The sequence below is a fragment of the Cucurbita moschata genome, unplaced genomic scaffold (assembly GCF_002738365.1).
Source record: "Cucurbita moschata cultivar Rifu unplaced genomic scaffold, Cmos_1.0 Cmo_Scf00044, whole genome shotgun sequence".
NCBI classification, from domain to species: Eukaryota; Viridiplantae; Streptophyta; class Magnoliopsida; order Cucurbitales; family Cucurbitaceae; genus Cucurbita; species Cucurbita moschata.
The window spans coordinates 1100205-1121938 of record NW_019268560.1 but is presented as its reverse complement, the minus strand read 5'-3'; the positions used below and the strand labels follow the sequence as shown (position 1 = coordinate 1121938).

The following is a 21734-nucleotide window of genomic DNA, read 5'->3' as shown; positions in this document are numbered from 1 at the left end:
TGAAAGAAGAGCAGTTTTTTAGTCCCGAGAAAACGCGGACCACATGGGAGATATAAATTTTCTGGTAACTTTGATGCATGTGAATTCCCTTGTAAAATAAATGGAGAATTTACCGGAACAAATAATTTTACATTTTTTAAAAATTTTATATTTAGCAAGTTTTCAATTTTGTTAAAAATATTAAAAATAAAATAAAATTTTAATAAATATAAAATTAAAAATTTATTAAGTTATTAGATAAAAAATAAAAAATAAAAAATATAATTAATTTTCCACTTTATTAAAAAAGAAATAAAAGTGGAAAAGGGTATTATTGGAAAAGTGGATGATATAAATGATTAAAGTTGAGATGGATTATTGTATATGGCGGTGGTAGAGGGGCAGCCAATGCGGTAGGTAAAATGACTCAATTGGTCACGTTCGCATGACATAAGGTTATGTTATGATTATAATGTACTAAATTTTGTTTCTTTTGTTCATTTGATTTTATTACCAGCTCTCTTAAATTTATGGAGGGCATATTTGTAATCTCCCTCTGCCAAATCCCGAACCCTTTTTTTGAATTAAATTTTATATGTTTCACTCATTTTCTACCCTTCGTTGCTGCTCGAAAATGGTTCACTGATCAGTTGGATGTTCAAAATGTCTCTCTCCATGGTAATCTAAACGAGAAAGTCTATATGTCTTTACCACCAGGTCTTCGCCGGGGAGAATACAGTATGTCGGCTCCATAAATCTATTTATGGATTAAAACAGGCTTCTTGCAATTGGTTCTCCATATTCTCTACCGCTATACAAAATGCTGGCTGCACTCAATCCAAAGCAGATTACGCTTTATTTACTAGGAGTAAGGGTACTTCTTTCACTGTTGTTCTTATCTATGTTGATGATATTTTGTTGACAGACAATGATCTCAAAGAAATTCAATATCTCAAGACTAGTTTACTCGAAAAATTCCTTATAAAAAATTTTGGGAATTTGAAATATTTTCTAGGCATTGAATTTTCTCGGTCTAGAAACGGAATTTTTATGTCTCAAATGAAGTATGTTCTAGACATTCTTCAACACACAGGTCTTACAGGAGCACGTCCAGCAAAATTTCCTATAGAGCAAAATCTAAAACTTTTTTTAACAGAAGGAGAGGTTGAATGATCCAAGTAAATACAGGCCGTTGATTGGCAGATTAATACATTTAACCGTTACTATGCTTGACATAATATATTAACCGTTACTTCCTTAGCTTAAACGACCCCGTTTGCTATTTTCAACCCTCTTCTACAATTTTAAACAATTTCGAAGCCGTTTATACATAATTAGAAGTGTTTGAGGTCAGTAAGATTACCTTTTAGCTAATTTATTTAAAGCCATTTAAAACCAATTAGGAGAGTTAGGCGAGGTTCATTTTCTTAATTATGTCAAATTATGATGTCGTAAAACGTCATAGGTGGAACTATATCTCGACGAGCAGGATCAAAACTAACATCGACTAAGAAAATTTAGTAGCTTCAAGTTAGGCCAACAAGTAAGTGGACTCACTATTGGAACGCCACAAGCTAGGTTAAATGAACGGAATGAAATGTAATATAAATTTTTGTTCACGAAAATCGCATCCAAAGCTAATAAAGAGTTTATTCGACAACCAAAACGAAAAGACTACTCAATAAAACGCTACGTCTTTCTCGTGTGCAACCTAATCTCCAACAATAAAACACACCAAACACATTGCAAAGGGCCTTTATAAAACAGCTTCAAACTCTCACATAAACCCTCAAAATAGACATAATTATGTCTACAAATTTGGTCCTTGTTTCTCTCTTATTCTTTAGTGTCATTTCAGCTGTCCCGACAATGTCCCAAACCTTAAACCACACGAATCTCCTAGCTGCCGTTGGAGACATGAGGGCCCAATCCTTCTATGGCTTTGCCATCCTTCTCCAAATGCTCAACGCCACCACCCAACTGACCCTAAGAGACATCACCTTCTTCATCCCCCTCGACCCTCAGCTCTCGAACATCTCCATACCGACCGACCGTCTCGAGTCGTTCGTCCTCAGCCATTCGATTGTCATGCCGCTGCAATTCAGTGATTTGATTCGATTTCCCACTGGCTCCATCGTTCCTTCGGGTTATCGTAATAGGATGATCAGAATCCATAACCATGGAAGAGGCCATTTTCTTGTCAATAATGCTGCTGTCACTGTTCCTAATGTTTGTTCTAGTTCCGAGGGTATTAAGTGTCATGGGATTGATAAGGTCCTTGATTATGGTAATGCTTACGATAATCATAATAATTAACTTAAGGGTTATATCTTTAAAATATAGTTTGTTGGAATGAACGAACGAGCGTGTTTTAAAGTATCCGACCCTTTCGTTTAATAAATACTGGGTTTGAGATTGAGCTATCGACTTTTGAAATAATAATTAGTACTTTGTAAATTGAACTACGTCTTTAATAAAAAAGAAAAACATGAAAAAAAAATCCCTCATTTGTCCCGTGACCGACGATTCGACATCTCCTAGTGTAGTCAGATATGAAAACCATCATATAGTTCACCAATAAAAATCGAGGGACCCTAATGGTTGATTGCTCAAAACACACCGCGCGTAATCTACTCACCAAAAATCATTTTCAGTAATCACTTCTCAGTGACTATTAGTAGTTGGCTACCCAATACACACAACGTGTAACCCTCACCACGAAAATAATTTTCAACAATCATCTCAAGTGACCATGGGTGGTTAGTTACCCGATACACAACGGGTAACCCTTACCACATTCACTACATTAAAAAAATCATAATACGCACATATGCGATCCCAAACATATAAAAATAAAACGATTTAGTTTCAATAGGAAGGTTCGTTACCTCGAGTGTTTCCCTTAATCATTACAAATGGTATCAGAGTAGTGTCTCTCCCTGTAAGATGTGGTTCGGAGACGAACCAAAGTGGAAGCTAGTGGGCATGTGGCACTCGAGTAACGAAGGGGTACATGAATGAACCAATACAATATCCGAATGAGAGTGGCCCATTTTGTACGATGGCCTGGGCTATGGCTGATCCAACTATTTTGGGCCCAGCCCATGAAATGCCCGTTTATCACTCACCAATCACTTGCGTTCATTTCGTCTCAGACGGCAGCGAGTCGGCAGGCGAATTATTACAGAGTCGCACAGCGAGAGAGAGAGAGAGAGAGCCGGCGGAGGTCAGTTTCAGCACCGGAGAAGACGTGATGAACACCGACATTACAGCTTCGACTAAGCCAGAGTATCCAGTAATAGATCGGAATCCTCCATTTACCAAAGTCGTTGGTAATTTCGATACTCTCGATTACCTCCGTTTCGTCACCATTACCGGCGTTTCCGTCACCGTCGGTTATCTTTCCGGTACCAATCTCTCTCTCTCTTACTTCTCTTCTTTTCTCCTATTCCGTTTCGTTGCTCGTCTGGAAATCTGTTCTCCTGTCTTTGCGTTTTAGGGATTAAGCCCGGAATTAGGGGTCCGTCAATGGTCACCGGTGGTCTAATTGGGCTGATGGGAGGCTTCATGTATGCTTATCAGAACTCGGCGGGTCGGATTATGGGATTCTTCCCCAATGAAGGCGAGGTAGCTCGTTATAAGAAATAAGATTGCGCGTTTTCGTGTTCTTTCTTTTCCTTTTTTTGCTTTCTTCTTCTGAAATTTAAGTTCCATTTGTGGACACTGTTACGATGTTCACCTTATTAAACTTGCAATCAGGTTGTGTCAATAAGCAAATTGAATCTTCACTTTTTTCTGAAGATTTTACACGATTTCTTTGTTTTTGATCAATTACAATGGTGCTCCATTAAGGGGTATTGGTAGACCTTTTATTGAAGAGGTCTCGATAGACTTAATTTTGTGTCACATTGTTATAACTCGTGTTGATTTCCTCAAGAGTTTCAGCATCTAATAGAAAATAGTAGCTCTTAGATGGAGAAAAATGTTCTTTATGATACTGCCAATGAACTTGAAAAACTTTTATTATGTGCTTGTATAGTTTTTTTTATGTGATCTTTTGTGCTTGCATCTCATCCTTCAAGCAGTCTTGTTTGTTCTGAGCTGGTTGTCATCCACAGATGGTAATGTATTTCATAGTAATAGGCAGATTTTGCCCGTTCCGATGTCGCTGTGGTAGATCATTGATATCAGATTCTTTGTAGTTAACACAACTATCGTAATGACCCAATCACACCACTAGCAGATATTGTCCTCTTTAGAATTTACCTTTCGGGCTTCCCCTCAAAGTTTTTAAAGCGCCTCTTCTAGGGAGAGGTTTCCACGCCCTTATAAAGAATTGCTTTGATCTCCTCCCGGGATGTTGTCACAACTACTTGGGAGGAATTAGGAGGGAAGATTATTATTAGCAAAAGTTGCCTGGCTATCTGGTGATGACTATGAGATTTGTTTGTTTGAGCCTTTGAGGTTCATCAATTCCTAAGAGAGCACAAGCAAAATTGTTGCTCTGTTTTCCTTTTCTTGCTTTGCCTGCTTTCATTCTCTATCATCTATGGCCTGTTCTTTGAAAGAGAACGAAGGTTCAACTGTTTCTCATTTCATTTAATGTAATTTGTAAAGTTCAAATTGGATACTGTTGTTGATGCTTTGAATGTTCTGTAGCTATGTTGTGCTTAGTTTCATTGGACGGCATGCTAATGCATGTTGTAGAGTATACTTGTTGCAGCTATATATATCATCCTATCATCTCCTGTTTCTGTTTCTCTCTACTAAATCCTGTCGGACAGTGTTGAAGAAATCTTACTCTTGCACTTGGATTTCTTCTTTCTAATAGAGGGATTGAGGGCTTGCTTCATTGATTATATATCCTAATTTTTCACGTTTTGTGTGTTATTTGGGGAATGGCCGATGTTGAGGATTATTATTGAGAGAGAGTCCCACGTTGGCTAATTTAGTGGAAGATCATGACGGCCTTTTGGGGAAGCCCAAAGTAAAGCAATGAGAGTTTATGCTCAAAGTGGACAATATCTCATACCATTGTGGAGATCCATGTGATTTTTAACAGTTGACGCTCTGTATAAAGTTCGTATCTTTTTTTAAAGTACACGAATATGTGGAGGGTGGGGTGTTTGAACTTCCAACCTCGAAGGAATGAAGGACCCTTAACCATTGCTCGAGTCTAGATTAAGGGAGGATGAATGAGTATTTTTACAAAAATGTTGGAATTTGACCATAGAAAAGCTCAGAGTTGCTCGAGTCTAGATTAAAGGAGGAGGGACAAATATTTTTAGAAAAATGCTAGAATTTGACGTATTTGTTCATTTTTTAAAAAAAGCTTGGACTTGTTGAAAATATGTATAGAATTTGTCATTCTACAAAGTCGAGCAAAAAACCATTGTATTTAATAATCAAAATTGAATAATTAGTTGGAACTTAAAATATAAAAAGATAAATTTATTCGTTTTTTTTTTTCAAAATTCCTTTTACCCTATTAATTAATTAGCTACAGAAGTCAACTTTAAGAAAAAGTAAAAATTAATCTAACTGGTTGTAATTTTTTTCAATTGAAATAATTTTTATTTAATAATCAATTCCTCTCCACCCGATAGTTATATGCAGTAAGCGGTCATTGTCTTTTGCTTACATTCTCATATAACACCAATTTCAATTTCTTAAATCTTCCTTTAAAAAACTCTCTTTTGAAATCTCTCTGCCCCCGTTTTCTAAACCTTTCTTCTTGAACCGGGGTTAAAGGCTCAAGCATACGTTGCTTGGCCGTATGCGACGCAAGAATGAATAAACTTAATTCGCTTATTGCTAGAAAGTGAGTGTCACACAATCGCAAGTCCACTGCCATCAAAGTACAATTGTGACAAATGGTATCAGTATATTGATCAACAAACACTCTGAAAGATACTAAAATATTTTTTAAATTTAAGCATATTCTTACTAATTTTGCATTTTTTTTTTATCATAACTCAACCGATTAAAATAGCGTTTATTGCATTTCCCTAAGAATGTGTGGAAGGACAAGCAATCTCTGTCTTTACCACATCTGCCCCACCTTTTCTTTTTTCTCTTTTTTTCTTCGTATTATTATACTAAAAAACTCATCCAGTTATTTATTTATTTATTTATTTATTTATTTATTTATTTATTTATTATTATTATTAAACACATCCCCCATCCAAATTTACCTTACTTTCATAATATTTATTTATTTAATTATGATGACAACTAATTGAAAGGTCCCTTAAACAATTGAAGATCCAAATGTCAACAACCAAGTTTAGCCTAAATGCCTCATTCCTTGCCTCCACAGGAAGTAATTTAGCTGCAGAGGATGTTTTTTTTTAATCATAAAAAATTGATTTCTAAGCTTCACATTGACTAATTCCATGGAGAAAAATCAATAATGGTTGCATTTGATTTTTCTTGTTCTTAAACTTGTCTTTTTTCTTACAAAATAGCTTGAATCTTAAATACCCAGAAAAAGAAAAGGTAAAAAATGGGCTAAATTTGCATCCTTTTGGAATGTTTTTCATAAATTTTGATGTTTGAGCCTAAGAGTTTGGCCCATTTTAATCCATTCTATCGTCCGTTCTTTGTAAGAAGGGAACGCGCAAGACAGCCAAGCCTTTCTTTTCTTCTCTTTCTCTCTCTACCTATACATATATAATTATATGTATATATATATAGATTGCGCCCATTTCAGATGCAAATTCCATTTTCTTACACAAATATCTGCCTCCTCGCTGTTTCATATATAGCCTTCCTTTGTTTATTTGGGTATTGCATATTTATCTAAAACAAAAACGAAAACAGTAACTTAGAACAAGGAAAGAGATAGCAAAAAAGGAGGGCCTCTCGCCCTCTCTTCTTATTATGCCCTCTCTTAGATCTTAGATTCTGGGTCGTTTTGATTTGGGTAAGTTTTTGTTTCTTCTTTGATTTTCTGCAAATCTTTTGTTTCTTCAATACTTTTATGGGTTTTGAATCAAAACTCGTTTCGATGCTGTTTTTACCCTTTTCTTGGAAGAGGGTCATTTCACCTTTTTGTGGCTAGATTCATGATTTGTAGATCGATCGGTTTTTGTTGATCGATGGATGCTCCGATGATATGAGATCGAATCTGATTGCTATCATTTTGTATCTAACATTGATAGCATTTTTCTGTTTTGATGATGAATTTGTTATTGATTCTATCTGTTTGATTTAGCTTGCATTGTGATGATGTTTCTGAAATGAATGCTTCCTGTTTCATCGAATCCATGTTTTCTGTAGCTTTTTTAGGATTGATCGGTTTTGTGCTTGTTCTTCTCAAGGCGAAGGGGTTAGACTTTAAGATACCTGATTGTTTGTGTGGTGTATGTGTTTGAATTGTTGAATGATATTGATGGGGTTGGTTGGAATGGATTTGTAGAGTGGGCATGGATCCTGGCAAGCTTTTCATTGGTGGGATTTCGTGGGACACGGATGAAGATCGTCTTCGAGAGTATTTTCAGAGCTTTGGGGAAGTGGTGGAGGTGATGATCATGAGGGATCGGACCACTGGCCGTGCTCGTGGCTTTGGTTTCGTTGTCTTTGCTGACCCTGTTGTTGCAGCAAGAGTTGTATTGGAAAAGCATGTGATTGATGGAAGAACTGTAAGTCTTGTCTATTGTTCTTGATTTCATTGATCTTTCCCATTTGTATTGGAAGCTTTAGATGTCGTTCATGGCTTGTTCGAGTTTGTGTTCTGATTTGATTTTGCTTGTTGATATGCTCGTGGAAGGATTAAGGTTTTCCAGATGTTCTTTGGTGTTCATCGTGATTCGAACTTATTACAATTCTTCAGTTTTTGTGGAAGTATGATGCCTATGTATGTGCTCGGAATGTTAATGGGTTCGCTTAGAATCAATTGCTTATATAACGCGAAAAATAACGTTTAAGAGTTTGCTCCATGGTTTTGTTAGAAAGTTTGAATATTTGAAGTGTGAGATCTCGTATTGGTTGGGGAGGAGAATGAAACATTCTTTATAAAGGTGTGAAAACCTCTCTCTAGCAGACACGTTTTAAAAACCTTGAGGGAAAGCCCAAAGAGGACAATATCTGCTAACAGTGGAGTTGGGCTGTTACAGTTGGTATCAGAGCCAGACACCGGACAACGTGCCAGCAAGGATGTTGGGCTCCGAAGGGGGGGTGGATTGTGAGATCCCACATCGGTTGAGGAGAAGAACGAAACATTCTTTATAAGGGTGTGGAAACCTTGAGGGGAAGCCCGAAAGGGAAAGCCCAAAGAGAACAATATCTGCTAGCGGTGGACTTGGGCTGTTACATAAAGAATGCGGTAGATAGATCCTAAAGCTATGCCAATTGTTATCTTATAAAGTTCGTGTATGCACGGACACTAGGATTTATGTGTGATGATCACCACTTGTATTACAATGATATGTTCCGTTGCATCTCGACTTCTATTTGCATCGGTAATGAGAGTAAACTCTATCATTTTCATGTTTAGATGTTTATTTTTTTTTCAGGTTGAAGCAAAGAAGGCTGTTCCTCGAGACGATCAAAACGTTTTGAGCAGGAACAATACCGGTATCCTCGGGTCACCAGGTCCTACTCGCACGAAAAAGATATTCGTAGGAGGTTTGGCATCAACTGTTACGGAGAGTGACTTCAAAACGTATTTTGATCAGTTTGGAACAATCACAGACGTCGTGGTGATGTACGATCATAATACTCAGAGACCGAGAGGTTTCGGATTTATCACTTACGAGTCGGAGGAATCGGTGGAGAAAGTTTTATACAAAACTTTTCATGAACTCAATGGTAAAATGGTTGAGGTTAAGAGGGCTGTTCCAAAGGAATCATCACCAGTGCCAAACCGAAGTCAATTAGGTGCATACCCTTATGGTTTTGGTAGAGTTGGTAGCTATTTAAATGGCTATAATCAAGGATATAACCCGACCTCGGTTGGGGCATATGGATTGAGATCTGATGATAGGTTTAGTCCTGTTACAGTTGGTCGGGGTGGACTTTCTCCGATCAGTCCTGGTTATGGAATCGGGCTAAATCTCGATACAGGGTTGAACCCGAACTATGGGACAGGTCTCAATGTTGGCTCTAACCTTAGCTATGGACGAGTAATGAGCCCCTCGTATGGTGGAAATTTGAATAGGTATGGTAGCCCGAACCCCATGGTGTATGGTGGTGGCAATGGAGGTAATGGTTCGATTTTAAGCTCGTCGGTTCAGAATCTGTGGGGAAACGTCGGGAACTCTGTTGGTACAAACTCGTCACACTTGAGGACTTTTCCTGGCTCTGGTGGTGTGCATACAGGAACTAATTCGTTGAACGGTATCGGAGGGCTTTGGGGTGCTTCTGCAAGCCTAGTTCATGGGGAACATTCTGGTTCTCCATTCAATGCTGTTAATCTCGACTTTGCGAGCGGCGATGGCAGCTTAACGTCGGGAACGACTGTAGGTTATGCTAGAAGCGTTGGAACTAATGTTTCCTCAGCATCTTTGTACTCTGCACCAAATATATATGATGAGGTTCATGGGAACAATGATGAAGGAAACTCATTTTATGGGCATTCCAGTTGGCAGTTGTTACCGACCGAACTCGAGGATTCTTCGTCGGTTGGTTTCGGGCTTGGGAATGCAGCTTCGGATGTTATTAGTAGAAACAATGGTGGTTATACTGTCGGATATGGTGTTTCTAATAGACAATCTAATAGAGGTGAGTCTTTCCTTTTTCTAGCTTTATGATGAATGATCTTGTTTTTGTGGATTCCTAATGTTCTTTCCTCCTAAATGTTAGACTAGTAAAGGATGCTTTCTACGACCGGATAACGTTTGCCTTTTCTAGCTATCCGATCATAGTTTCTAAGAGGTTGTTCGTAGTCCCTATTCCTTAAGCTTTTTAATGCAAGTTAGCTCACTGTTAGTAGTTATTGTCCTCTTTGGGCTTTCCCTTAAGGTTTTTAAAACGAGTCTGCTAGGCAGAGGTTTCCATACCCTTATAGAGAATATGTCGTTCTCTTCCCCAATCGATGTGGGATCTCGCAACCCACCCCCCTCCCCCTTCGGGGTCCAACGTCCTCGCTGGCACTCGTTCCCTTCACCAACCGATGTGGGACCCCTCAATCCACCCTCCTTCAGGGTCTAGCGTCCTTGCTGCCACACCACCCCCCTTTCGGGCTGAGCCACCTCACTGGCACATCGCCCGATGTCTAGCTCTGATATCATTTGTAACAATCCAAGCCCACCACTAGTAGATATTGTCCTCTTTGGACTTTCCCTTCCAGACTTCCTCTCAAGGTTTTTAAAACGTGTCTATTAGGGAGAGGTTTCCACACCCTTATAAAGAATGCTTCATTCTCCTCTCCAACCGATGTGAACTAAACCCATTCCTAAACTTTTGGGGAACTTGAAATCATTAAAGCTCGTGATCTTCTCCCAACTAGACTCAATTATTCGGTTAGAAATCTCGAACAGAGGTGGAACAAAAGCTGATTGGTAAAATGTTTGATTGATGATTCAGGAATTGCTGCTTAGGAAGAAGATGATACAAGCAACAGATGTCAAAAAGTAATAGTAGGTGAAGCGTATTCGGTAAAAAAGCAGGCAGGTTGTACTGCGATTTTCGTATAATTTTCGTATCGTCATTGTGATACACTCCTCCCATTTGATACTCTGTCAGAGCTAATTGTTTTGTGTTTTGACAAACTGTCCCATAAGAGAAGCAAGCAGGCAGGCAGGTTCCACAGGCTTTTCTCTTCCTCAGGATTGAGCTTCAAAATATAGGTCTTTTCTTCTTCTTTCTTCTTCTTTCTTGCTTGTAATTTGATTGATATGTATAATTGGATTGTGGGTAAGCTTATATATGCTCAACTGTTGCATATTACGCCTACTCCGACAAACGATGTCACACGAACGAATCAACGTCCTTCTTCTTCTTCTTCCTCTTCTTCTTCTTCTTTTCGGGTTCTTCGTTTTTCTGGGAAAGTTGCTATACTACTACTCATCAGGCAGCCTTTCTTGTTGTTTCATCTTTTATTGTTATTAATAGTCATTCTCATCTGATTGTATGAAAACTGAGGTTGATTTAGTGGTGTGATATTATCCAGATTCCACATTCTTCTTTGTTGTTGTAAATTTACCTCCTTTTTTCGTCTCCTTTTTATCTTTACCGTCTCTCCTACCTTCGAATTATGTCTTTCTTTATCGTATCTTATCTTGTTCGACAACAAAATCTCGTTCTATTTCTTACCACTCATTCTTATCTACTTTTTTTTTAGAGAGGAATTACGTTTCTTTCGGTGATATTCAATTTTGATCTTAAAATTATTTTTTATTTTTGAAATCTTAGTATATGTATGTATATATATATATATATGTCATATTTAAAATTTGATTAGAATTTTAAAAACATTTGTAATAAGAGTATATAAATAAATAAATGATTGTACGGAACATTTCCAAAAAAAATTATTTTCATTACCCTAAAGTGACTATGGTGGTAATTACAGAAAAACCAAAAATTGTGAAATAACCAACGTGCAAATATTGTCAAATCACTGTCACCAAATTGTTATCATCATCCTAAAGGTGACTACGACTAATTACAAAATAACTCATTTGCAATCACCGTCAAATCGTTATTAATATCGTACGGTGACTATGGTGGTTATTACGAAATAACCAACGTGCAAATATTGTCAAATCGTTATCATCCACCTCAAGGTGACTATGGTATTTATTATGAAATAATGAACATGCAATTAATGTCAAATCATTGTCATCACTCTAAGGTGACTATAGTTATAATTCACGGACAACCAATGTAAAATCACCATCAAATCCAAGAGTAAGGAATGTTCATACCTCATAGTCCAATTATAGAAACGAGAGCCAAAAAGTCCATAAACTTCAATCACTTGTATTTACGTTATGGTGAGATTGTATTTTATGTTGTGCAAAATTGAACTTTAACACTGAGATACGTGAAATGCATTTTAACTTACATTTAATAAATTTATAGTTGAATTTACGAAACTTAGTCCATTAATGATTACTATATGACACTTTTTTTTATTGCATTATTTGAATGGTAACTCCAATTCTTGTTCATCATTTAAACTAGTTTTAATATGAAAGTTAAAGTTATATTATAACTTAGTTGTCATATTCTCGTGTTAACTAATCATTTTAATATGGAGATTATGAAAAATTTAACTCAAATAGTTTTTTAATTGAAAAAAATAAGATCTCTATTTCAATTGGTTGAGTATTATTTAAGTAGTGTTGATCAAACTTCTTGGAATTATTCGAATCACGAGTTTGATTATAAAGATAATCCATCTTACTTATCGTTTTCAGGATTATTGGATAATTTATTAGATCAAATCTAAAAAATTTTATATATGCGCAAATTGCCATTTTTATTTATTATTTTATAGTCAAATATTAGATACAAATAGAAATATTATTTAAGTTAAAGTTGAGCAGAAAATGGTAGACAATTTGTACATTAGAATTCAATTTAAACATTTATAGATGAATTTCATATAATATATTTATAAATCACAGAACTAGAGTTAACTACATAATACTATTTCGAATATAAAACGTTATTGATTAGTTTATAAAAATTGTTTGATTATTATTTTTTGATATCATATAATTATAATATATATTATAATGAGAATAAATTAATCTTTTTCACTTGAAATACTATATTATCAAAGTTTTTATTTTTTTTAAATATAAATCTACATTTTAAAATTTAAAATTTGGATACAACAAAAAAGGCATAAATATGTTCAAAATTCTCACCATTTGGATAATAAAATCTGAAAATAAATTTCAAAAAATACACTTACCAACCCAATGAAACACAAAACATAAAACAAAATCTAGATTGAACATCAGACAAACCCTAATTTACTAAAAAAAAAAAAAAAAAAAAAAAACCCATAATTTACCCATGAAACCAAAAACATAAAACATAATCTAGATTGTCTATCAAACAAGCCCTGATTCATTAAAAAAGAAAGAAAAGAAAAAAAAACCCTAAATGTAAGTCAATCTAAGCTGTACACTCACAGGTATGCATTCCATTATTTTTTGAGTATCAACTCGACAAGAACAGTAGGATGTTCATTGGAAGACCTGATCCGTTTAGCAAACCATATCAATTTAAGAACTATAATGAATATCATTTACAGAGAAAAGCATATATGATAAATGTTTCATAATAATGAACTCAATATAATAAACATGAATGATTCAAGATTACTTTTGAAAATTAAACCCTTCCAGGTCACATTTACACTTTTCAATTCCGCCCCATGTTTCTGTAATCCATCAGTCATGCGAGTACACATCATCAAATCAATGTTACCCAGAATTGCAGAAGAAGAAGAAGAAGAAAGAAATGGAAAGCAGATTCAGTGACTGAAGAAAATTCAACCAGATGGAGAAGAAGAAGATGATACTATATAATGAGCAGAGAATAAATGAGAGAAGGGATTCCAATATTATATAAGTAAATTACTTGGGATCAGCAGCACCCACCACCTTGTTTGGGCTCTTCAACTACTTGCTCCTCCTCTCCCTGTATAACTACAGTCGTCTTTCCATCCTCCATCCAGCTAACATCCTGCTTGTTAAGTTCTTGAGATATCATAACTTTTCGGCTCAATATGTTGTAGATCTCTTTCACAACCGTCTGAAACGCGTTCGTCACATTCGAGGAATCGAGGGCGGAGGTTTCAATAAAGAACAGACCCTGAGCTTCTGCCAAAGACTTGCCTTCAGATGTAGATACATCTCTAGCATCCTTCAGATCAGACTTGTTGCCAACCAGTATGGTTACTACGTTCATGTCAGAATGAGCTGTTCAATAAAAGATTCCCCAATCAGTCCTTTCAGATTATAAACACAACGCAAAGTTCCCAACATCAAAACCAATTGCTTCACCCTTTTCCAGCGTTGATTCAACACTATGACCATGTAATTACAACTATTTCTAATTCAGATGCAGCTCTTGAGGACATTCCAACTTATAATCTTTCATTACTTAAAGAATATTCTACCATTTCCAGAAAGGAAATCGCTGTTACATAATTTTTTTTTCAACATAAAATGATGTCCAAATATTCACAAAAAAGATATGGTAATACAGTCAGATAGAATAATGAGAAGTCAACCAGTCCAATAACTTGAAGCATAATCAAATAAAAAGGTATAACAACGTAAGATTGGAGATTTTATTTTCAAGAAACATTAGATAGCATCTTTATAATACTCACTGTGAAGTTCATTCAGCCATCTCCCAATGCTGTCAAAGGTCTGGCGCCTACTAATGTCGTATACCAGGAGAGCTCCAACAGCTCCTCTATAATATGCAGATGTAACAGCCCTAAATCGCTCTTGACCAGCTGTATCCCATATTTGAGCTTTGATTTCCTTTCCATTTATTTCCATCTTTTGGGTTTGGAACTCCACTCCAATAGTTGATTTTGAATTAGGGTAAAATTCATCTCTAGCAAATCTAGCGAGTAGATTCGATTTTCCCACGGCTGAATCACCAACTAAAACAATCTTGAAAAGATAATCCTCAGTTTTTTCCTCCTCAGTTTTTTCCTCCATCGCCCAAGCCTCACAGAACTCTATAAAACCATAATACTTTCAAAATACCTTCCGAACTCTGGGTCCTTCAGAAACCCAAATTCCACCTAAGGATGCAACTATTGCCTATTCACAATCAAAAAAATAGAATTAAAAAATATAGTGAGACAAAGGAAACTTGGAAGGAAGAGAAGGCATAAAATACGCCAGAGAGATTTTGTGAGTGCTCACTTGACGGATTAAGGAAAGAATCTGAGAGTACCTATGTTCTGAAGCTAATAGCTGATGAAGAGAGAAGCAAAAACAAGGGCAATAGAATGTAATCTTGTGCCAATCCGCGTTAGCTTCAATAGATCAAGTAAAGAATTCAGGAGCTTTCACAATATTGAACCCAGCCTGGCCATTCCAAGAACGAAAACAAATGTACAAAGAAATTTATGTAAGAAAAAGTATAATTAACCAAAATTCTAAAAACATTACGGAGGAAATAATTGGGATGAATGATGCTATTTTTTTCAGAAGAACATGCCGTGAGAAGACAGTATGCAAGCACAGTAAAATGTTGCAACATTTTAATGGAAGCAAATTACAACTCTGTACTTTTATATCAAATAGTAATACATAATGAAAGGCGTTATAATAAGAATGATGATGATGATGCTAATTGTCAAAATAATCATTTACACAAACATATCGACACAGAAACAGTAATGCCTCAATAACCAACATTATGATATGCTATTATTAAGCAGTTGTATCCATAATCCAATTTTCCAGGACAGATGAGTAACTGCATCATAATAATTTGAAATAAGATATTAAATATACTGCAAATCATCCAATAGACCAAAATATACAAGATGATACTAGCCAAGCATGATCGAATTCAATAATGATGATATGTTTTGCACACGGCCAATGGACAACCATCCCAATTTTATCATCCATTAAAACAATATGAACTCAAAAAATAAGAAATATCATCCAATATAGATAGAACAAGACTTATAATTATCATCAATTGAACTATATTCTGTTGTCTAAGTTGAAGCAAGCTGCTCTCTCTAAGTTAAAGCAAGCCACTCTCTCTAACTGGCTCTTGATAATGAATATCAACATGGAAAGTGGTTTCAGAGAGACGGAACAACAAAGGATTATCACATTATCACATTGGCAAAGAATGACTTGCTCAAGTGAAACATTGCCATATACACAAAAGCTCAAAAAAAAAATCAAAAGAGTAGCTACCGTTGCCACATGTCACATGTGACAATTGGAGTCTCTTTTCAACCAGATCTCAGATATTAATTTACACAACTCACGTGGCATTGTTATTAACCGAATAAAGTCAGTTTTTTCAGGAGCTTTCATGAAGAATTAATAGGCATGATAAGATCGACCCATATTCCGTGCGCAAAGAAGAGAACTAAACACAATCATATTATCAAAGTTTTTTCCCCTACATGCTTGTTTTAGATGGAAAAATATGAGAAACGAATCCCCCTTTCCATTCAAACAGCTCTTCCAATTAATAGCCTCACCCACATAACTTATGTTCTCAGATGTCATCTTTTTAAAAGGGGGGAAGATCTTGTAATCAATAAGATCTTTTTTCTCTTTTTTTCTTTTTTTTTTCTTTTATTCTTTTTATTATGGTGAAACTCAATAAAAGAATCTATGTCGTAAATCCTCTTCTAGATCATGCAGATATATTATGATTGGTGCTCTAGGTGCAAATCTAATCTTTGTGTGAACCAGAAGAGCTTTGTGTACAACATCTTCTTTTTTTTTTTTCCCTTCTTTTCTAACATTTTCATTGTCTTAATGAAAAGTTTTAGTTATTTCTTGCATTAAAAAAAGAAGGTAAACAAAAGTTATCATACCAAGTGACAGAGAAATTTGCTTATCAAACCATAATATACTGAAATGAACCAATACATGAGCAAACAGTGAAGTAAGAAACTCCAATCAAGCCAAGTCACGCCTATTTGAATGAGGCATAAATATGCATAAAACTTAATTAATCAAGTGAAAATTGTCTTAGCCTTATGGTTCTGTTTCTAAGGGTGCCAGCAATTCGCTAAATTACTAGCATTCTTAAACTTTCTGCCAAACGTGTGAATCACAAGAAGAAACTGAAGTGTCTCAGAAAACAAATTCACTAGTACATTTTACCACCATAATAATATCTAACACGAACAATTATTTCACTAGTACGTCTTATCACCATAACTCATTGGACATGGAAAAACAATTCTCATTGTTACTTTGTTTTACCGAAGTATAGACCAGCACGTTCCAAGTCACATTACTAGGTACAGAATCATTCTCTACACCTCTATAGATATAAACAAGCATCATTTACCATGCCTTCTTTACGGTGCCAACTGATAAAAGCGTTAGAGGTAAAAAAAACGGTGCAAACACCTTAAACTTGTAATTTATCAAATACATTTAAAAGCTTTCTTGATACATCCAACCTTGCAAAGTCCATTTAAAACACTGTTATAAGTGACTATGTCAGGCATAAAACCTCGATTAATCAAGTCTTAGAAACTCAAATGTGTTGTCCACTTTTCCAACTTTACCGACCCTGTTGTTCAGAATATTACACGATATAGTATCAGCACTAAGCCCATTCATTATCATTTGTTCATATAACTCCAATCCTTTTTCATCATTTCCAGCATTGCAAAATACTTTTATCAGACCATTGTAAGTAATCTTATCAATGGTGCATCCTCTGAACAACATATCATTAACAAATGTGAGTGCAGAATGCAGCCCTCCTTAAAAGCACATGAGGCCATGAATAATATCATTGAAGGTTTAAACATCATGCATGCATCCCATAACAAACATTTCCTCGAAAAACTTTAAGACTTCATTAGCATGGTTTTTTTCGGAAGGTGCATGTATTATAACTATAGAATAGGGTACACATCCATACTTTGTTGTGTCTCTAAGCAGTGAGCATGCAGAGTCAACCTCATTAACCATACAAAGAGCTTTCATCACAATGCCAAAAGAAATACAGTGGGAGGGACACCCTTACTCAACATGACATAGAAAATATTGGTGGCAACTTGTGGACAATTACAAGTCATAAGTACTTCCAAAACTACTCATAAGATGTGAAAGTTGGTGCACATAAATAGACATCCCTCGTATCTAGGAGCAATCTAACTGCTTGTCCAGGTTGTCCAACTTTCCCATAATGTTTCGTAATTATCATGAAAATGGACTCTCAAAAAGCAATCCCTTCTTCTTTCATCTGCTTTAATAGTTTATTTATAACCTTGAGCTCCCCAATTGTCCCAAGCTTATTTATAAACACATAGTATACATCAAATGTTTGGCAATAGCCCTTCCGGTTACTCACCCATTGAAATATTTCCAACAATGTGGGAACAACACAAGTGGAAGCTCAAGCAATGTACAAAGTTGAACAGGGGGCAATTAGAATGCGGGAGTTCCTAAGCTTTGTGAGATCGAAAGGTTCAAGTAATCTCTCCCATTCAATTTCAAGCACTGATTCAATAGTCATCTTGGTTGGACCACTACCATCTCCAATATTCCCAGCTAAGACGTTTTCTTTGCAAGAGTTCTCGATATGAATAATAATCTTAGGCTCCAATGAACTAAGATTTTTGGTTCGCTCAACAATGTTTCTAAACGAACTAAACCTTAATAGAAGATAGTCCAGGTGGTTGACTTCAAATTAGGTAGAAATATCTCTAGCAAATCTTGCTAGACATTTTGATTTCCCGACAAGCTAAATCACCAACTAAACCAGTCTTACAAAGATAATCCTCAAGTATTCCTTTGAATAAAAGCTATCCTCCAAGCCCCACAGAATTCGACAGAACCATACTAGCTTAAAAATACCTTCTAAAATTTATATCCTTCAGGATGTCAAATTCCACCTAAAGATACAACTCTGCCCTATCTAAAACGGAGAAATAGAATTCAAGAATATATGAGACACAGGAAAAGAAAGAAAAAAAAAAATCCTGAGAATGGCACCAAACCTGTAAATCACAATAAGGTTGGACTAGAACAGCACAATCAACAAAGGTGAGTTCACACTCAGAATCGAGCACAAAATCAAAGGAAGAACAACCATATTCCCATAAATCAAATAGCAAATTCAAACCAACAATCATCTTTCCCAACATCAACCGAAAGCCAGACTCACAGAAAGCAAGAGTCACAAAACAATAAATAAAAAATTATAATAATAATTATAAAAAAGAAAACTAAAACAACGGATAACTCCAATCTTAGAAGTGGTGACGCGTTGAGAAATGAGAGTGAAGCGTTTCGGAAGGGAACCGACGTGATGGGTCTAGATTTGGAGGAGTTGAGCGCTGAAGCTCGAATCTGAGAAGGAACACAGTGGGAATGGAGAGGAAGAGAACGGCGATGAACGGCAATGGGCAACTCCGTGGTAAATTGAATTGAATTTCCAGTGATCAGAAAAGGAAAACAGAAGGGCGTGGCAAGTGAAGGCTGAAAAGGAAGAAAAGTGCAAGAAGTTGAAGCGTAAGAAGGAATTGAAATACCTGAAACGAGAGCTAGGGTTGCAAATCAGGAGGAGGAGGAAGAACAGCTTCGTCAACGCTCATCACCGTGGTGGGATAATGGGAACAGCAAAGGAGCAGTGAATGGGAATCGTGATTCGTTCGAAACGGAAGACATTGAAGAAGCGGAAGCAGAAACAGTAATAAATCTGGATGGGCTTCAGCTTCCAATTTGGGGATGAATCGGAAATGGACAGATTCTGGCCCAAAATATGATAATGGCCCAATAATTTTTTTTTCTTTTTTTTTTTTTTTAATGTGGGATCCTATTAGGTTAGGTTGGTTCGGGTTGTTTATTTAAATTTTTATTAACCCCTCCTAACATAATGGGTTCAGAAAAGGCCCGAAAAAACCTCAATTGGACTCCTAACAAAGTTCTTGTTGTCGGTCCAAATGAGCGTGCCGTAACTAATTTGACCCTCTGCCAAAGCTCCAGTCATCGTCATTGTAAAGCTCTTCTCCTCTCCAATCTTTCCAAACTTCAAAACGCTTGCCTTCACTGAAACCTTAACTCCTTCCGACTACCGAACTCTGACTCTGTAAACCCTCGGTCTGCCAACATTCTTCAGCCTTCTTCTAGTAACAGTGACACTGGTAGTCAAGTTCTGAACCCCAATGGAAAGGTAATTAAAGTTCAAAATAGAACTAGAAATGAGGCATATGAAATTGCCATCGGTGAATACTTGAATGCTGTTCTCCTTGTAGCCGCTGGCGCAGAGGAATTCCAAGTAATCGTTGGGGGAAAGGTTGTAGACAAGGCCAGGGTTGATGGCGCCAGTGGGCGGATGTGCCCTGACCCATATATGAAGGGGGTGGCTGGAGCGAAGACAGGGGAGCTGCCGTCCAGCATGAGGTTCATTGTGTTGTCGCGAATTCTGGTAGAGGTCATTATGGCGGCGGGGCTCCATTCGGGGTGGAGAGCTTTGAGGAGGCCGACAATGCTGGAGACATGGGGACAGGACATGGAGGTCCCTGACATTGTTATGTATGGAACTGTTCTGTTGTCGAATGGCTCCTTTATTGGGCTCACGGCGCTGGAGAATGTTGCGATTATGTTCACTCCCGACGTTGTCACGTCTGGCTGCAAAGAATTAGAAACATATGAGCTCTGTTCTTGATAATCTCAAATGGGTGTCGTAATTCATAACCAAACCTTGATAATTTCCGGTGAAACCATGTTGAGTCCTCTGGATGAGAAAGCCGCCCAAATCATAACTCAAGTCTTTGGTAAGTTCGGGAACATTGTGAGAAGGGAGAAGAACGATTGTCTGTCCACTTTCCAAAAATGTCAGAAAGAACATATTTTTATGATTGAATATCCCACTAATATAGAAACTATCATTGCAATTAATAATTTGTATGCCAGAGAAGATCTGACCATAATGATTTTCTGTTGTCTTCTTAAGACAATTTTACTCTCTTCAGTGCCTGAGTTTATCGAGTAATTATCTCTCACAGTAGATCAATAGATGCAACATCTCATTCCACAAGATACTGGAACATTATAGAGTAAATCGAACTTCAATAATTTTTTTTATTAGAAGATAAAACGTGCATTCCAATTTGAAGAAGAGACATATTTATAGACTAATTCGTAGTCATAGACTCTTCTACAAATTTGGTTATTGATTAGAAAAAAAGTAAACGGAGGTCACCGAAGGATTTAGGAATCAACCCGGGATGAAACCCATAAGCTCATAGATGTGAAATGATACAACTCATAGAAGAGTCGTTTAATTCAAAAATGTCTCCTAATTGTACTCTAAAATTATTTAATATTTGTACTTTATAAATAATTTTATAATACAACTAAATGAACCCAGAGACATCAATCATATAATATACTTGAATGAAGATGTGAAGAAAATATTGTTGAAATTATCAAAAGATATTTCAATTCATGCCACATTGAAGAAGAATGAAGTTTCGTGTTATAAATTTTGGGTGAATTACCATTTAGAGTTATTGTATCTCATTGATGTATTTTAATACTTTTTATTTACTTTAGGTTACAATTATAATAGTTAATTATGGTCATTAAGTATGAATGTTACAACTGTTGTAATGCCTCTAATAGTTTCATTTTGAGGCTATATAAAGCCATGTATGTTGTATTTGTAAGTAGACTTGGAAAATGTAGTAAAAGAAGCATTTGTGCTCTTCCCAATGGCTAAGTTTCTTTGTAATTCTATGTAGTTTAGATTGCATGTAGAATCATTCAAGCTCGACATGATCAATCTTGCTTGTGGAGTGATTCGAATCTCAATCAAGTGTTCTTGCCTTGAGATATTTGATCAACAAGAATCATTCCAGCTAAACATGATCGATCTTGCTTGTGGAGTGATTCGAATCTCAAACAATTTTCTTGACTTGTGATATTCGATCAACAAGGTAATTTGAATCTTATTCCTCTTGTATTGTTTCTGTAACGACCCGGGAAAGAAAGGAAGAAATATATATACATATAATAAAAATAAATAAATAAATAAATCAAATAAAGTAAAAAAAAAAAAAAAAAAAAAAAAAAAAAAAAAAAAAAAAAAAAAAAAAAAAA

At 36.1% G+C, this 21734-nt stretch overlaps 4 protein-coding genes and 2 pseudogenes across 8 annotated transcripts; 3 read left to right on the top strand and 3 right to left on the bottom strand.

Annotated features, from left to right (window-relative positions):
* The first annotated feature begins 1786 nt into the window (after nt 1–1786).
* On the top strand, nt 1787–2404 carry LOC111434302 (FAS1 domain-containing protein SELMODRAFT_448915-like). Its single transcript, XM_023071726.1, has one exon. It carries the CDS (start codon nt 1849–1851, stop codon nt 2293–2295), a length of 447 nt encoding a protein of 148 aa, XP_022927494.1. The 5' UTR covers nt 1787–1848; the 3' UTR covers nt 2296–2404.
* Nucleotides 2405–3123: 719 nt separating this feature from the next.
* LOC111434210 (NADH-ubiquinone oxidoreductase 20.9 kDa subunit-like) lies at nt 3124–3791 on the top strand. Its single transcript, XM_023071594.1, has 2 exons — nt 3124–3386; nt 3479–3791. Exons 1-2 carry the CDS (start codon nt 3233–3235, stop codon nt 3625–3627), a joined length of 303 nt encoding a protein of 100 aa, XP_022927362.1. The 5' UTR covers nt 3124–3232; the 3' UTR covers nt 3628–3791.
* Nucleotides 3792–6606: 2815 nt separating this feature from the next.
* On the top strand, nt 6607–11120 carry LOC111434205 (heterogeneous nuclear ribonucleoprotein 1-like). 2 transcript variants are annotated; one of them, XM_023071586.1, is made up of 4 exons: nt 6607–6904; nt 7400–7622; nt 8496–9702; nt 10507–11120. In XM_023071586.1, exons 2-4 carry the CDS (start codon nt 7407–7409, stop codon nt 10518–10520), a joined length of 1437 nt encoding a protein of 478 aa, XP_022927354.1. In that variant the 5' UTR covers nt 6607–6904; nt 7400–7406; the 3' UTR covers nt 10521–11120. The 2 variants fall into 2 exon arrangements, with proteins under 2 accessions (XP_022927354.1, XP_022927353.1); XM_023071585.1 differs by lacking the exon at nt 6607–6904 and adding an exon at nt 6965–7309.
* Nucleotides 11121–13239: 2119 nt separating this feature from the next.
* On the bottom strand, nt 13240–19301 carry LOC111434244 (ras-related protein RABA5a-like). Of its 4 annotated transcripts, none has more exons than XM_023071641.1 (4): nt 19163–19301; nt 14829–14993; nt 14279–14723; nt 13240–13862 (listed from the first exon to the last, which is right to left on the bottom strand). In XM_023071641.1, exons 3-4 carry the CDS (start codon nt 14616–14618, stop codon nt 13528–13530), a joined length of 675 nt encoding a protein of 224 aa, XP_022927409.1. In that variant the 5' UTR covers nt 14619–14723; nt 14829–14993; nt 19163–19301; the 3' UTR covers nt 13240–13527. The 4 variants fall into 4 exon arrangements, with proteins under 4 accessions (XP_022927409.1, XP_022927408.1, XP_022927410.1 ...); XM_023071640.1 differs by having other exon boundaries at nt 14860–14993; XM_023071642.1 differs by having other exon boundaries at nt 14860–14941; nt 19163–19297.
* Nucleotides 16804–17384, bottom strand: LOC111434043 (annotated as a pseudogene).
* LOC111434042 lies at nt 17377–18318 on the bottom strand (annotated as a pseudogene).
* Nucleotides 19302–21734: the final 2433 nt, after the last annotated feature.

Excerpts from the sequence above, each read along its gene's own strand:
- LOC111434205 (XM_023071585.1), top strand. The coding sequence starts at position 7,221 with ATGAATGCTTCCTGTTTCATCGAATCCATGTTTTCTGTAGCTTTTTTA. Across the intron at positions 7,310-7,399 it reads GTTCTTCTCAAGGCGAAGGG|AGTGGGCATGGATCCTGGCA; the intron begins GTTAGACTTTAA and ends ATGGATTTGTAG. Across the intron at positions 7,623-8,495 it reads ATGTGATTGATGGAAGAACT|GTTGAAGCAAAGAAGGCTGT; the intron begins GTAAGTCTTGTC and ends TTTTTTTTTCAG.
- LOC111434302 (XM_023071726.1), top strand. The coding sequence starts at position 1,849 with ATGTCCCAAACCTTAAACCACACGAATCTCCTAGCTGCCGTTGGAGAC.
- LOC111434210 (XM_023071594.1), top strand. The coding sequence starts at position 3,233 with ATGAACACCGACATTACAGCTTCGACTAAGCCAGAGTATCCAGTAATA. Across the intron at positions 3,387-3,478 it reads CACCGTCGGTTATCTTTCCG|GGATTAAGCCCGGAATTAGG; the intron begins GTACCAATCTCT and ends TTTGCGTTTTAG.
- LOC111434244 (XM_023071641.1), bottom strand. The coding sequence starts at position 14,618 with ATGGAGGAAAAAACTGAGGAGGAAAAAACTGAGGATTATCTTTTCAAG. Across the intron at positions 13,863-14,278 it reads ATGGCTGAATGAACTTCACA|CTCATTCTGACATGAACGTA; the intron begins GTGAGTATTATA and ends TTTATTGAACAG.